This window comes from Idiotropiscis lumnitzeri, chromosome 21, assembly GCF_059441095.1.
Source record: "Idiotropiscis lumnitzeri isolate Australia: NSW breed Sydney's pygmy pipehorse chromosome 21, RoL_Ilum_1.0, whole genome shotgun sequence".
Taxonomy (NCBI): Eukaryota; Metazoa; Chordata; class Actinopteri; order Syngnathiformes; family Syngnathidae; genus Idiotropiscis; species Idiotropiscis lumnitzeri.
In genome coordinates, this window is record NC_142411.1 from 9,755,246 (window position 1) to 9,769,816 (window position 14,571).

At 39.6% G+C, this 14,571-nt stretch overlaps 1 protein-coding gene across 5 annotated transcripts in view; it reads right to left on the reverse strand.

Moving 5' to 3' along the window:
* The window catches only part of ak7a (adenylate kinase 7a), a 25,335-nt gene that overhangs the window by 3,961 nt on the left and 6,803 nt on the right, over positions 1–14,571 (reverse strand). For 3 of the 5 annotated variants that reach the window (XM_088285662.1, XM_088285661.1, XM_088285659.1), the window contains 17 exons: positions 11,270–11,410; positions 10,712–10,826; positions 10,129–10,223; positions 9,957–10,067; positions 9,784–9,867; positions 9,625–9,713; positions 9,453–9,543; positions 9,288–9,365; positions 8,681–8,830; positions 8,445–8,573; positions 8,237–8,333; positions 8,013–8,141; positions 7,871–7,933; positions 7,599–7,796; positions 7,048–7,268; positions 6,727–6,885; positions 5,890–6,640 (listed from right to left, as the gene is read on the reverse strand). In XM_088285662.1, the coding sequence (XP_088141788.1) occupies positions 6,608–6,640; positions 6,727–6,885; positions 7,048–7,268; positions 7,599–7,796; positions 7,871–7,933; positions 8,013–8,141; positions 8,237–8,333; positions 8,445–8,573; positions 8,681–8,830; positions 9,288–9,365; positions 9,453–9,543; positions 9,625–9,713; positions 9,784–9,867; positions 9,957–10,067; positions 10,129–10,209 (1,713 nt within the window). In that variant the 5' untranslated portion in view covers positions 10,210–10,223; positions 10,712–10,826; positions 11,270–11,410 and the 3' untranslated portion in view covers positions 5,890–6,607. Of the gene's footprint in view, positions 1–5,889; positions 6,641–6,726; positions 6,886–7,047; positions 7,269–7,598; positions 7,797–7,870; positions 7,934–8,012; positions 8,142–8,236; positions 8,334–8,444; positions 8,574–8,680; positions 8,831–9,287; positions 9,366–9,452; positions 9,544–9,624; positions 9,714–9,783; positions 9,868–9,956; positions 10,068–10,128; positions 10,224–10,711; positions 10,827–11,269; positions 11,411–11,484; positions 11,652–14,571 lie in introns of those variants that run through there. The other 2 variants (XM_088285658.1, XM_088285657.1) reach the window with 2 other exon arrangements.

The window sequence follows — 14,571 nt, forward strand, 5'->3', positions numbered from 1 at the left end:
GCATCACTCTTGAGAAGCACTTCAGAATGACAGGACTGAATGCTACTGGTCTGGAGTCAATCAGGCAGGTGGCTGGGCTCTTCTGGGGAAGAGATACAATAAAAGTTGTTCAAAGCAAGAGGTAAGAGTGCTCTGGCTGAGGAAGGGGGTGGGAACAGTTCAGTTCAGCGGCGCGGATGGGATTTTGCAACTGACAGGGGGACGAACAAGCTCCAATCAATAAAACAGATTTTCAATTATGCTATACTAGACCTCTTTCTACACTACATTGTAAGATTTGTATTTTTCAAAACTGATCTCTTTTGAGAGCTAGCAAAGTGTAATGTGTGACGGGGGAGAAACTCAATTTTACTTTTGTAGCAATGGGAGGTCGAAGTCATCATGAAATTGAGGTGCGACGTGTGCCCCTTGCCTCAGTGCCATCTGCACCCATGAGCCAGTTCATTAGCTCACGCTCTAACATACTTCCACAGCCCGAGAAATGAGCTAACTGCAGACTTGACAGGCCCCCAAAGAGCTTGTTACATTGGCAGCTGTAACAACACAAGCAGTCCAGGTTGCCATTATTCTGTTTGTGTTTGAGCGATGACAGGAATCACACCTGCTGCAGCACGACACCGCTGACTGTCAGCAAAGGTGAACAAAGCCCAAGAACTGTATGTGGCGAATGGATACTATCACGGTTCGTCAACAGAAACCTGTCTCGTCCAGCCTATGGAAGTTTATGAGAATGGGACTCTACCAAGACCAACAGTCGGTGGATTTGTCGTTTCACTCTTTCCGACCGCCTCAGCAAGTCTAAGGGCTCCACCCACAGGCTCATTTATTCCTGCTGGCCTCCATCCCTAGAAATTGCAGACACGTTTGATTTACGATATTAAATAGGCTTGCTTGGCACTACCAAGTGGCACTGAAAAAAAAAAATACTCTCCCATCATATAGTTGTTTGGAACTTCATGTTCTACTCTAACAACAGTGCGGCTTTTTCTTGGAGACACAAGTTCAATTACAGTTCTTGATAACTTCCACTTTGCGGGGAAGACTTTCATCCTAAAGTGGTTGAGGTCAAGACTCTAAGACTCTAAGCACACCTTCATATCTAGACACTTTAGTAATAAATTGACTTGATTATTGTCATATTGTATTTGTCTTAAAAATGCCATGCTTTTTTCATCTCTCCACAGTGTGATCTTAATTTGTTTTGATACAAAGAATGAGGCAGTGCCACAATTGTGGTCGGACTGGCAGGAAAACCTGACAAGTTGACAGACTCAATTTTTAAATGACACAGTGTACTGCTTATTTACTTTGAGCATTAGCCCAGAACGTGACCTAAAAGGTCACAGTATTTTCAAAGCCCTACCAAAGTGCTCTTGAGCAAGAACAACAACAACAAAAAAAACAACAAAAATGGTTAATTGTGGTCTTGTGGATTGAAGGGGTCTCCCTGCATTTTGTGCTTGTTTGGTATTGCAGGCATTTAGACTGGAATTTGTCAGAGGAGCCACATCACAGGCAGCTGTGAGAATCGAAACAGTGAATCAGTCGCCAGTTTCAAGATTGCCCCCCTCGAAGTTATAAATTCGACAAGGCGCATGTTGCGTTGAATGCAAGTACTCAAAATCATTGCATGGCGAGAAAGCTGAATATCACAATTACATTCCAATATCTATATTTTTAATTACATGTTAACACATTATGCTTTATTAGTTATTAGCTTAGTGTAATTAAATTCTAACTCAATTTCAATTGTCATGAGACATTTGCATGCAAAAAAATAAATAAATCTACTTCGCTAACATTTTGGGTCAGAGCCAGTTTGCTTTCACACATTTCTTAACACCCCTTGTTGATCCTTCTTCCGTAAAAAAAAGTCTCAAAAGGTAATTGAAAATCTTAAGGCAAACAATCACGCACATACCAGATGACCTGTGATGCAAGTTAGTTTCCGATAAATGTATCATTGATGACTCAATGGCATTTCCTAAATCTTAAGCGTTGACAAGCACTCAGTCGTCGGACCCCTGAGTAACCCTCATCTTGCGTTTTGGGGAGGAGCTGCAGTATAAAAAAAAAAAAAAACTCTCTTCATTTCCCTCAGAGCGTTTTAGAATAACAGAGTCCAGCTGCAACCGACTTAAACTCACGCCTTTGGACTTTTTTTGCTCATGTTCTGTTTGTGCTCGCTGTTCTCTCACTCGGTTTCATTTCGAGTGAGAGAAACAGAGCGAATGAGCTTGTTGTTGAAGTGCAGCAGTCTATGCCACAGACGGGATGTTAACGATTACTAATCCAAATAACATATCCCTGTTATGCAAGCAGACGTTACAGTATACGAAAAAACTGCCTTTGGGCTTCGGTAACCACTGAGCAAACAAACTGTGTGATGCATTAATTTATTTGGTTTTAGGTTGAATCGCATGTCAGAAACTAGTAGAGCGCAATCCAGATGTTAACAAAAAATGAAAATAAAAATAATGGAGTGTTGTATTTGTGTTTATCCAACCATACTCCTGTAGGCAACTTTCTGGCTCATAGAGAATTATTTGTGACGACGAGAGGGACAATTTTTGAGCGTGTTATGTTTTGTAGTGATGGTAAAATGAAGCTTCATGAAGCACTTTTTTTGACTCCCCGAGATGGTATGCAGTGGAAATTTAATACATTTCCATTCCATTAGCGGTCATCTTCAAGACAAACGAACCATCGAAAGTAGTAACAAAATATCACAAATGTTTCATGAAGCTTTGTTTTAGCCTCCCTATTGTTTTCCCATGAATGGCAAAAAGAGGAAATAAATCCACAAAACTGAAAACTTTCATGAACCACCACTGTTTTTCCCCATCTAGTCCATTTCATTTTAACTGAGCAAAGGATTGAAAATTGAGAGGCACTTGTAGCCCCCAGAGACATACAAAAAAAGTCAGCAGAAGTAATATAGTAAAATGAACAGGAAGCGAGCTATGATCTGTTTGAAGGTACAATTGAACCCATTTTTGCACTTTTGTTCGAGAGGTGTCATCCGATTGTCGTCAAACTCAAGATCTGGGAAATTTAAAGCAATAAAAATCTAGCGTTTTCGCAATTCATCATGATGGGGCCGAGCTTAAATTTGGCATTTCAATACCCCAACGTGCAGCTCTAGTTATTGTCATTTTTTCCCAAGTCTTATTCTTGAATTCTTCAGTGTCTATCGCCTTTTTGTTTTCAAATGGGCCAAACATTCCTTCTAAGGATTGGCTGGAATTTTCTCCTTAATCCACTGAAGTCAAAAGATGGTTCCCATTGAACATTTGGAAATGATTCAGGTATTTGCATCTGCGACCATTTGAGAGCGCGTGTTTTCCTCTGGATGCAGCAACTGACACTTCTTCAGCTTTCTTCAAGTGGATTAAAATATGTCTGCTCCAACCCTTTTTCGCACTACCAAACCTCCGAGGGATTAATTGTTTGGCATCATGATGATGGCAATTTATTGTATTTTTTTTTTTGCTTTGTGGTTACTTTGCAGTCTAAAAATCTCATTTTGAATTGAAATTAATATTCACCTTTGCCTAAAGTCAGTTGGGATTAGTTTCTATGACTAATATGATCAACATCCATGTGATGAATGACAAAACTAATCATCTGGGAGATTCAAAGGCAACATTTTCCATGCTTAACTTAATTTGTCTTTGTATTTTGTTAATATATCATGAATAAAATCAATATAATCCAAACTAAAGTAAATCAAGACGAGATTAAAGCTAACATTCTGATAGCTAGACTGGCTTTTAGTACATTCACAGCAACATTTTGCCATCAACTTGTGTTAACCTTTAAATTGAGTTGATCATGTTACAAAAAATCACACATTTTATTCATGAGAAAAACAAAAGTGCACAGACTCAAAACATCGAGTGGCGTGAGTGACTGGTTTGCATGCAGTCGAGCACGTTTCGCCGCAAAAACCTTCAGCGCTGCTAAAGATATTAGTAACGTGTGCGTACGCGCGTGTGTGTGTGTGTGTGTGCAGACAAATTAACATGTTATGGTGTAAATTTACGGAAAACAGACAAAATGTGTCATTCCTTGTTGCCTCTACTGTTTACAATAAAAAATTGTGTGTCTGGTCTTCGATTTCTGGTGACACTGAGCCTTGCATCCCACCTTTTATTTAATGGATATTTTGGCTCATGAATGTTACACCCCACCACCCCCACACCCACCCACACACACACACACACACACACACCCCTTAGGCTATATGGAGTGTGTAGGTGTGTGGTCCTCGTTCAGCATTTTATACCACCAGCAGATGACCACCATGATGGTTACTATTTTTATCATGTGTCCGTGTGTGTGTGTGTGTGAGCGTGTGTGTGCGCTCTGGTGAGTGAGTGAGTGAGTGACCAGAACATTGTAAGGGGGGGTGTGTATTAGGGTTATTCTTACTGGAAATCTGACAAGATAAAACAACATGGTCAAGACCACCACTAACGCTTTGCAGACCATTTGGCACCACTGCCGATTATAGTTTGAGACAACTTTAGCAATGAATGATTAAATAGCTGAAACATTTTTTTCCCGGAAGGAGGTGGCTATGACCTTTAACCTTTTGAGGTCACAGTCCATGTTGTCCCATTACTTGTATACAGACCGTTTAACAGAGAGTGGCCACTGACTACAAAACTTCTAGGAGTAAAATTCCGTACGGAACCATTGAATGGGCGTTTTTGTTGTTGTTTTTTTTTTTTCTCCTCGGCATTCTTCAACACTTTGCGGACACTCAACCATCTGTGATGATGACTCAGGTTTTCCAAACAAGCTCGAGGGCCAGCACAGCTTTGGCGACATTCAACTTGAGGCACCTAACTAAATATTTGTCACTCGGAATCGACATTTCAAACCTGTTTCTTTGGTCGACGCAACAATGAAAAGCCAGAGCAGAATAATATCCTGCTCTGAAAGCCAGAAAAATCACAAAGCCAGGAAAAGTATTCGCAAGGGTCTGCTGTTCGGCACATGAATCAGTTTTGGGAAACGGAGGTGTATGGAAGGACATTATGTCATCTTCCAAAAATGAAATTAAAACGGAGTGAAAAAACTGGACTCGCTCCAAGCAGAGGATGACTGTCTTGATTTTCTATTTTTTATAACAATCATGAATATTTTTGTTTTATTATTATTATTATTATTATTTTTACAATAAATAGTTCTATGCAGAATCAGACCATGTCATATATGAACTAAGCACCTGCTAAGAGCCAGAGAAGGGGGTCAGGAACAATTAACAGTCTACAGATTGTGAAGAAACGCTTCATTTTTTTTGTTTGTTCCCATCCATCTATAGTTGAGGTACCGCAAATCCTCACGAGGGTCGCGGGTGAGCTGGAGCAGATCTCAGCTGACTTTGGCCGGGAGCAAATCGCGGTCACATTCACACCTACTGAATAATTTATGTTAGTACGATAATTGGAGAGGAACAGAGCAATGGTAGGAAAAAAAAAAAGGGATTATTTGTTTTTTTTAATATGGTTTTGCAATATTAAAATGTGTTTTTTTTCTTCTTTAAGCCATTGTTGTCACCATTCCAGTTGGTTCTGTTAAGTACATCATTAATGAAGCGTTTTGTCAACATTTAATGAATACTCTCTTTTTCAACATTTTATTTTTTTTATATTTCTGAGTGATTTTATTATTTGTTGTACTTCATTTGTGGCAGTTAATCAAAACAAAAATAATAAACCCGAAGACACATTTACATTCAATTCATTGTATACTGCTTTTTATTTTTGTTACTTTTATTAGATTTGGATGATATTGAATAATCACTTACACTGAATGATGTGTAAATCCTAAATCAATATCATCAATAATTAATATCAAACAAATGCTCCAGAAAGTTTTTTTTCCAATTTAAAAATGAAGGCATTGATACATTTTTGACGGCATTACAGCGCCATCTAGAGGTGATACAACAAAGAAAATGTTTTCTCATTATGGCCTTAACCGCAATGAACTCAAAACGTCAGCAAATGAATTTCAAAATGCTTTATGCTGATTTATATGAAAAAACATGTTATTGTTGTTTGAAGCTTATGCCCGTGAAGTTATTAGACATTCTCGTCAAATGTGCACCGCTTCCAGAAAGTCTGCTGAGTCACGAAGCAGGCAGATGTTTTGAAGATGACAAATGTTTTACGAGTGGAAAACTCATCAACTGTTAATTTCTGACACAGACATTTTGTGATTTATACTTTAATGAATACAAGCACTATAAATATTGCACAATAGGGATCTGATGGCATGCAGTTTTCTTCTAGATGTAAATGGATGTGTAGGTTTTCAGGCTTCGTGGTTTCCCTCCACATTATAAAAAAAAAAAAAAAAAAAAAAAGATTCTTAGCTTGACTGTCTCTAAATTGTCTATGAATGTCCATTTAAATTGTGGTTTGTCTAAATATGACGTTTGACTCTGGGTCTTCTGGCCAAAAGTCAACTGCGAAAGGCTCCAGCTCAAAATGGAATTAAAATATTCATTACGTCACTTCGCCTTTCGCATCCTTCGATTGATTCAACGATACCTTGACAGTGATTAGTGCAGATGTCAAAATGGGATCCTCAATCAATCTTTGTCCATCCGAAGAAGATACTCAGCCTGCCCAAAAAAATAAAGCAAAAGATATTCACAGTCTAGAAAAAGGGGGGGGGAATAGCCAACATAATGAAAAGATGACGTTGTACCAAAAAGCTGACTGGGTCGTTTGGTTTGATCTTGGAACACTCTTGTAAGGCTTCGGTGAGTGCAGGCATCACATACTTCATCAAGTAGTTTCTCAGTGGTAGAGCTTTAGCTTCCAGGAGCTCGTGCTCCTGCCTCTTTACCTCCGCCAAATTGTTTTGCTAAAAAAAAAAAAAAAAAAAGAAGACATTTCTAATTCAAAAGTTTAAGTTCACCGGGAAAGGTTACAGTACATTTGAGGTTAAATTATTAAATTAAATTATTGTGCGTATCGTGTATTTCGGATCATTATTCCAGCTAAATAAGGACTGACGCTTCTGTACCCAAGCTTCGTACTGCGCTGCCATCTCAGCGAGCAAGGCCTCTTTCCTGCGTTTCCTCTCTGCCGCCTCTTCCGCCTCTTTCTGCTTCCTCTCCATTTCTCGACGCCTGTCCTCCTCCTCCTCCTGCTCCTCAGGACTCAGGCCGTAGTTCTTGGGAGGGCCCACCACCTCGATGACGTTGCTCACGATCTGCGTGAATTCAGGGTCGTCGGCTTTCACCTCTGCAAAGGGACAGGAGACGCTAATGTGATATTTCGTGAATGCACTTGCTGTCAAGGTCAGACAATCTGTTGTGCTTTTGTGCTGCAATGTCACCAGTATCACAATTTTTTTTTTTGCCTTTTGTCATCGAGTGGAAACTGAACACAAAAAAATTCTTGTAATTTTATAAAGCCTTCCAAGAAAAGTGATGGCTAAGCTTTAGATGTCCCAATATTTTGGTCACCATAATATAGCTCACACCACAGTAAAAAAAAAAAATATATAAATGTATATATATATTTTTTTAAAAAGTATTGCACAATTCTCCCTTTGCAGTACAATAATGTTACCTAGATACGCCGGGTATATTTCCTGTTCATCAAAATAGTCGAGGGCCGTTTCTGCGGCCCTGCTGAGTTGTCGGAATCTCGCCAGTCGAGGGACAAACTCATCCTGGGTTAAGCCTCTTTTCTGGGCCTCACTCTCAGGGAGCTCTTGGACTTTCTTAGTCAGGAACTCATCAGATGCATCCAAGGCAAAAACATATTCTAGCAAAAAATAAATAAATCCATTTTTATCATTTCAAGGTAAACAGGAGAGATCGTATGAGAAAATGGACAACCTGGAGTGATTTTGTTGTATGAGGGTGTCCCGTTGGGCGAGTCTTGGTTCTCCGCATCCTCAGCTGAGCAACAAAAATGCATATCGGTACATTGCGTGTTGTTGTTCACTACAGAGCATCTGAATAACGGGGAAAAACTCACCACTAAACATCTGACTTGCTTGGTCAAACGTCCTCGGGAAGCCATACAAAACAAATCCTTGGTTTCTACAAGGCTTTGAATTGAGCTTTTCTGTCAAAATTTCTAAAAGTAGATCATCCTCCAGTCGACCTAATTGAATGGGGGGAATATTTTTATTTTTTATATGGCGTGAAGTAAACACCATTGTAGGGGATAACATCTTGTTTTTCCCGTGTTTCGGGGACCTGCGTTATTTTCCATGCTTCCTTTTATAGTTTCCCGTTGATCCTGTGCAGTTTCCTGTTCGCTGACCTCAGCGTCAATTCTGGCGATGGTATCTTTCTGTGGAGCACAAATTCATTTTATTATTCCTAAACGTGTATGTTTGTCATTTGTCACGAGACGCATGTAATCTTGTACGCAGGCAAATTACAACGTTAGGCAGCCACTGACCAGCTGCGCCATCTTCTCGTTGATGACTTCTCGGATGTTGATGTGATGTATTCGATAACGCTCACACAGCTTTGCCGCGACATCGCTTTTACCCACGGCCGGCGGTCCAGTGAGACAGATTCTGATTGGCTATAGACACGGACGGAAAAATTCAACGCCAGCTTCAAGCAAATCCCAAAGTAGCATTTTTAAAGCATCACTTTTATCCACAATTAATTGAAATTTGGAGGAATTACGAGTAGTTTTCTTGTGTGTCTGTATTCTTCCACAAGGTCTTCTATATTCTCAATTATGCCGCCTTCTGCTGACCAGGGGAAGGCAAATGAGTCTTTGACAACAAAAGCATCCAGACGAAGATCAATGCTGAGATACTCCAACTCTTCTTGCTGAACTCAAAACGGAAAACAATTATAACCACAAAATAGATAGTCAACACCATTCCTGTCTGAAAAAACGCTAAGATATGACATCAAGAATATTGGAGATCAAAAACATGACGGCGCATAAAGCTTTCTACTTCTGATGGGCAAATGAAGCTTCGTGAAGCACTTGTGATAATTTTCACTCCACTGTTGTTTTACAGATTCAATTTGCATTGCACGAGCCTTTCTTTGGAAACCAAATGCACCATCTCGAGGAGTGAAAATATCACAAGCTTCATTTTCCAATCACTACTTTCTACGAAGATTCCAACTCCCTCATGGAGGCTTGCAACAGCAATTGAAAAGAAGATATTTTTGGTACGTATACAAGTGTTATGTTCCTACTTTGTTTCAAGTTTACTGTTACGTATCTAAATAACAGAAACCACTCCAAAATTGATACATATTTCAAATAATCCACCTTATAAGCCTTCATAGTGATAGCTTCTTTTTCTGGTACTTGACATACTTTTCCTGGCCCAAGCACATGACTTACGGCCTAAAGTGTAAAAAGAGAGTCATTGTTGTGGCGGATGACGAAGCGGAAGACAACGACAGTATTTTTAATCATTTACGCTGTGCTTACCTTTACTATGTCGCCCAGTTTGTTCTTGGAGTCATCGATTGCAAGAATATATTTGGACTTGGGTTTAACGTCAATCAAACTTTGTATCACTCTGGAAAATAAAACGCAGCCAGTTAAGTCAACGCAAAGGATCGGAAAAAAAAAATCTGAATACTTAAAAGCTGCAAATCACTTAGCAAGGTCAAGCACGTGGATGGTGGGGATGTAATTTGAGCCCTCTCCAAATATGGGAACTTTTGAACACTCAGACAGCCAAGACACCTGAAAGCAAATACAAATTGATAATAATCAAGCGGGAAATGCCACAAACAGTACCTGATGTATAATCTACCTTGTAAAAGTAGTGGAAGAGATTTTCTCCCTTTCCATATTGTATCCCCGCAGCCAATACGTAACCTTTCAGTTTATTTTTTTTCTGAAAGACGCATGACAGAACGGAATCAATTGCACAGTGTGTAACTTCACATAGCACTGTGATACATCTTTCTCAAATAAACTCCTTACTCCTGTTCCCAGCTTGAGTACTTGTTTCTCCATATTGTTGTGGTGTTTAAAGCTGGGATGCGGGCGCCTTTTTCGGAACTCCTCCTCCGTTATAAACCTTTCTGGTTCCTCCTGCAGGAGAGATGCGTTAGTAATCTCATCAGCATTTCATTTACAGAGTCGCCATGCTCACCGTTTCCTGTCTTTTGGTCATTGCCCAAGTCAACACCGTAGAGACTAAAATGAACGTTTTCTTTGACCTGAAGTTTTCCATTTCACCATGTAGGGCTACAATTGAGTGGAGGAAGTATTGTGCAATTAGCAATATGACAAGATTTCAGGACAGTTTGTCAAAATGCAGAGTCTAGTTGGAATGGCCACTTTAACTTGAGTACAATGCAGTGAGAATTTTTATATAGAATATTTCTCAACGGTCAACCCTTCCATGTAGTCTTCTACTCTGGAACCCCCTTCTCTGATTAGCTGATAGGCTTCAGTTAAAAATATCCACCAATTGCGCAAATACGACAATATTCTGAGCCATTTTCCGACACTTGCCTGAAAAACTTGACAACTAGCGCAAATGGAAGATTATTGGTGAGAAAAGTAGAATATGTCACGTACTTCAGCAGTCAATTGTTGTTGGTGAATTTATTTGTAATGGAAGATTTGGAGTCATTTGGAGTGCTAACATAAAATGTTTTTTGGAGGGAGTGGGTGTCAAATTGCTAGTACAATTCGAAATCAAATATAGAGGTGTATTCTTGTTGCTCGACCTGTGATTGCCCAAGTTGCCTCTTCAATGTCGTCTTGTGTTGCATTTTCAGAAATGTTGTACACCACCACGTCGCAATCCAGTATGCGCGGGAGGAGCTCCTCTCTGCTTAGTGACTGGAAAACAGCAAATATCCAGCAATTCAACATATTAAAAAAACACTGTCTAAAATGAATGCAGTTATGGTAATAATTAATTAATTAATAATAATTACAAACATATAGGCCGATAAAACAAGCTGCTGTTGCTCATTTTGTCCACTGGAGGGCGCACATGCGAACTAAATTATATTCTGGAATTGGACGTTACTCAGCATTTGACACCTGATTTTGATGCACTTGTGAAGGCTAACGAGGCCAGGATTCAAGAGCAAAGTAAACATTCTTTGAAAACAAATAAATAAATAAATCTTGAGCCACATTTGAATTGCGGAGAATAAGTTCTGTCTAAACGAATAACTCCTATGAAATATTTAAAGAGACTGACTTGTACGAAATATCAGTAACGGTGGTTGAAATCGTGTTCATTCATGTAGTTGGGGGATGGCGATGCAACTCACCAAATATTGCTCGTGCAAAACGCTTGCTTTCTCAGCGCTGGATGAAGAGGAGACAGTTCCGACCACCTGGAAAGCAGGTTCGTTTGACTGAGGTTCGCCGTCATCTTCATCGTCCACCTTCTCCCCGCAACTTGATAAATACTGTCCACGCAAGTCAGAATAAGATGCATTAATTGTGCATAGTAAGTTCAAGGTATGGCAAGTATATACTTCACCTCGGCGATGTGTTTGGAGGAATATTTGTCGACGTCGTTCACAAAAACACGTCTGGGACGTTTTTTGTCACCCATTATGGATAAGCTTGCTAATGTTTACAAAGCTTTAGGGTGCTAAAAATGGCAGAAGTCCATTGTAAGTGACAGCCCATTTGTTTTGGTCTAGCACCAAAATGATCACCTAGGAGACGCGAACACGCCTCAAGGAGTCTTACGCAATCAAGTGGCGACAACAAATCCAACTTCTCGAGTTTCCGTGGAAACCGATTTCCTTTCATCCAATATTGCCAGAGGCGTCAGTAGTTTTTTGTCCCCTTTCTCGTTTGACTGGCAGATTTGTCACTTCGAATTTCAGCCGATTGGACAGCAAATGTAAAAACATGCGTTCTTTATTTACTTGTCTTACTTTATTTACTTGTCTTACTAAACTAAATAAAAAAGATTGGCATAGGTATTAGAGTCACATCGAAATAAATGAGAAGTTAATTGATGTCAGTCGTTCAATTGAAAAAAGTTAAACACCTATTGTATGTAGATTTATTAAAGAGAGCAAAAATACTTTTCAGTGGGAAAGCTGTACCGTTAATACTTTTTTGCTTCATAATGTTCAAATTTATTGAGGTGGTGACTTCATTTTTTTTAACTTAACTGTAAAATAGTTTTACTTATGAACTACCACAATAAATTCAGTTTTCCACAACATTCTAAGTTACTGAAATTTGTATGCTAAAGAAAGAGAATAATGGGAAAGAACAAAAAACAGTTCCCATAGAACAGGGTTTGCTACACAGTAGAGTGATTTAATTTAATCAAATTGGGAATTGGATTCTTGCCTTGGACACCATCAAAAAATGTTGAGTGTATGAGAGGGTATGTGTGTGTGTTGGGGAGCTGGGTAGTGATGAAATAATGACATGTACAAATAATCTAACGAAACAGCTAATAACTTCAAAGGATATTGAAAAGGTATTTTGTAACGAAATGAATTAGAAATTAAACAGCAACATGATTTAAAAAAATAATTGTCCTGGGATCCATTTTAGAGCCCCATAAATTTGGGGGAAAGGCGAGCAGCCTCCCAAATGACTGAAGACTGCTGCTGCTGCTATGCTGAACTACTAAATATAATGTGAATTGAGGACAATAATGTAAATAAATGCATTTGTATGAAAAAAACTTGCAATCACACTGGGTTATTATTTGAAATGTAACACATTCCATGGCGGCCGCCAGACTAATGCTTTATAAGCAGTCGCTGGTATATCTATTGCGCTTATGTTGTTTATCTTTCTTGTTATAGCCTTCACACCACCCATGCCGTGATATTAACACATACTGTACACACGCCTGTGGGTGTCCTCACGGTGCAGGACAATGGAGCACTGACATGGAAACTTCCAAAGCACCTCATATATTTATAGAGCTGACATTATCTGACAAACTGCTGGCAAGCGCCGCACGGCATCTGCACTAGACAGACCTCGGCACTCAGTAAAACACACCCTGACACACACTCAATGTGCAGAGATACTGAGCAAGGAAAGCTGCTTAGGGGATGCCTGGTTTGCCCTCGCCATGTATAGTGAGACTCTAAATATATGAGATTGTAATAATTGAACAATTTATACAACATTTTGGATTTAGAGTTTGTGTGTGTATGCCGCTCAGCTCAGTCAGGGATGAAACAATTAATTTTAATTAAAAAAAATGCAAAAACTCACCAATGGTATTGATACCGGTGTCAGTCCTTCTCAGCTATTCTAATGAGGACAAGCCTCACAGAAAAACGGATGGATGAATATTCTGATTAACATAACAAATACAGCTTGGTCCTACCAGCCCGGCAGCTGTTTACTGCAGGCCTGATTCATATTACAGTGATGGATGTTAACGCCAAGGACGATAATGCAGAATGCCATCGCTCATTGTCAGCGGCTGCCGCTGAAATAGACCCCTCGGTCATGATAACGTTTGTGTGTAATTCATCACTGCACTGTTAAAAACACACTCCACAACCCTTTCAAATGATGCAAATAAAACTACGGGTGACTGAGTAGTTTTTGACTGAAAGCTGCTACCACGTGGACTAATTATTCTTTTACCAGGGCTTTTTAATTCACTGGAATATGACTGATGGATTGAAACGACATGACTCTCATGTCTACAAGTCACGTAGTGTAAACTGCTGTCGAAGTAGGGGATAGACCTGGCTGCTACAATGAAACAGTTGTTTCAAACAGCTGCTGAAGTGTGTGCGTGCGTGTGTGTGTGTAGGGGAGGTGGGGGCTTGTGGAGGGGGTCAGCTGTCAAGACAGACAAACGGTTTGCTTCCTCTGTTTCCTTTTAAGGACGAAACGTGCCTCAAAATCACAACCCGTTTCAGACCCTTCTGCTTGATCCAGATAAAGACACGAGTTGGTGTCTGCCCAAATGTGCCTGATCTGCATGAACTAATCTTTATCTATGTATGCGAGTGTCATATAGTAGATTAAATGATTTGATTAAATGGTAGAAGATTCAATAAACCAGCGTACCAACTGCAACTGTTGCCATTCATACCATCTTAAATCATGGCTTTCTGCAAGTACAAGTAAATTTTTTTTTTTGGGGGGCGGGGGTGTTGAGATTTTCTTATGTAAAATGAGCGCTTAGGCTCAACATAGGTTGGAAAACACAGAGTTAATCCATTGTGAGAGTTCTCTGCCAATAGAAAAGTACACAAATGCATCAATGAGCATCGGTTAATAAACAATATCGAAGTGCTTTAAAAAAAGAAGACAATATATACGCTGAAACATCAATGTGCATAGCAAGCCTTGATTGTCAGCATATTTTGGCGACTGCTGTTGTAAAGAAAGTACATATCGAATGACAACATAGCAACACTGAGTTTAGAAGGGATCCCACATAATCCAAGAGTTGGGAAAGCCAAATCCGATTCCCTCTCTTTGATTAGGCCGATCTGACAGTTCATGCGATGATGTCATTCCCGCAAACTGCGCAGAACGTCATATCGTTCACATCCACTTTAGTCGTATTAATTCGTTTTATTCTGCAACATCAATGTTTGCTCGCAGTACTTCCGAC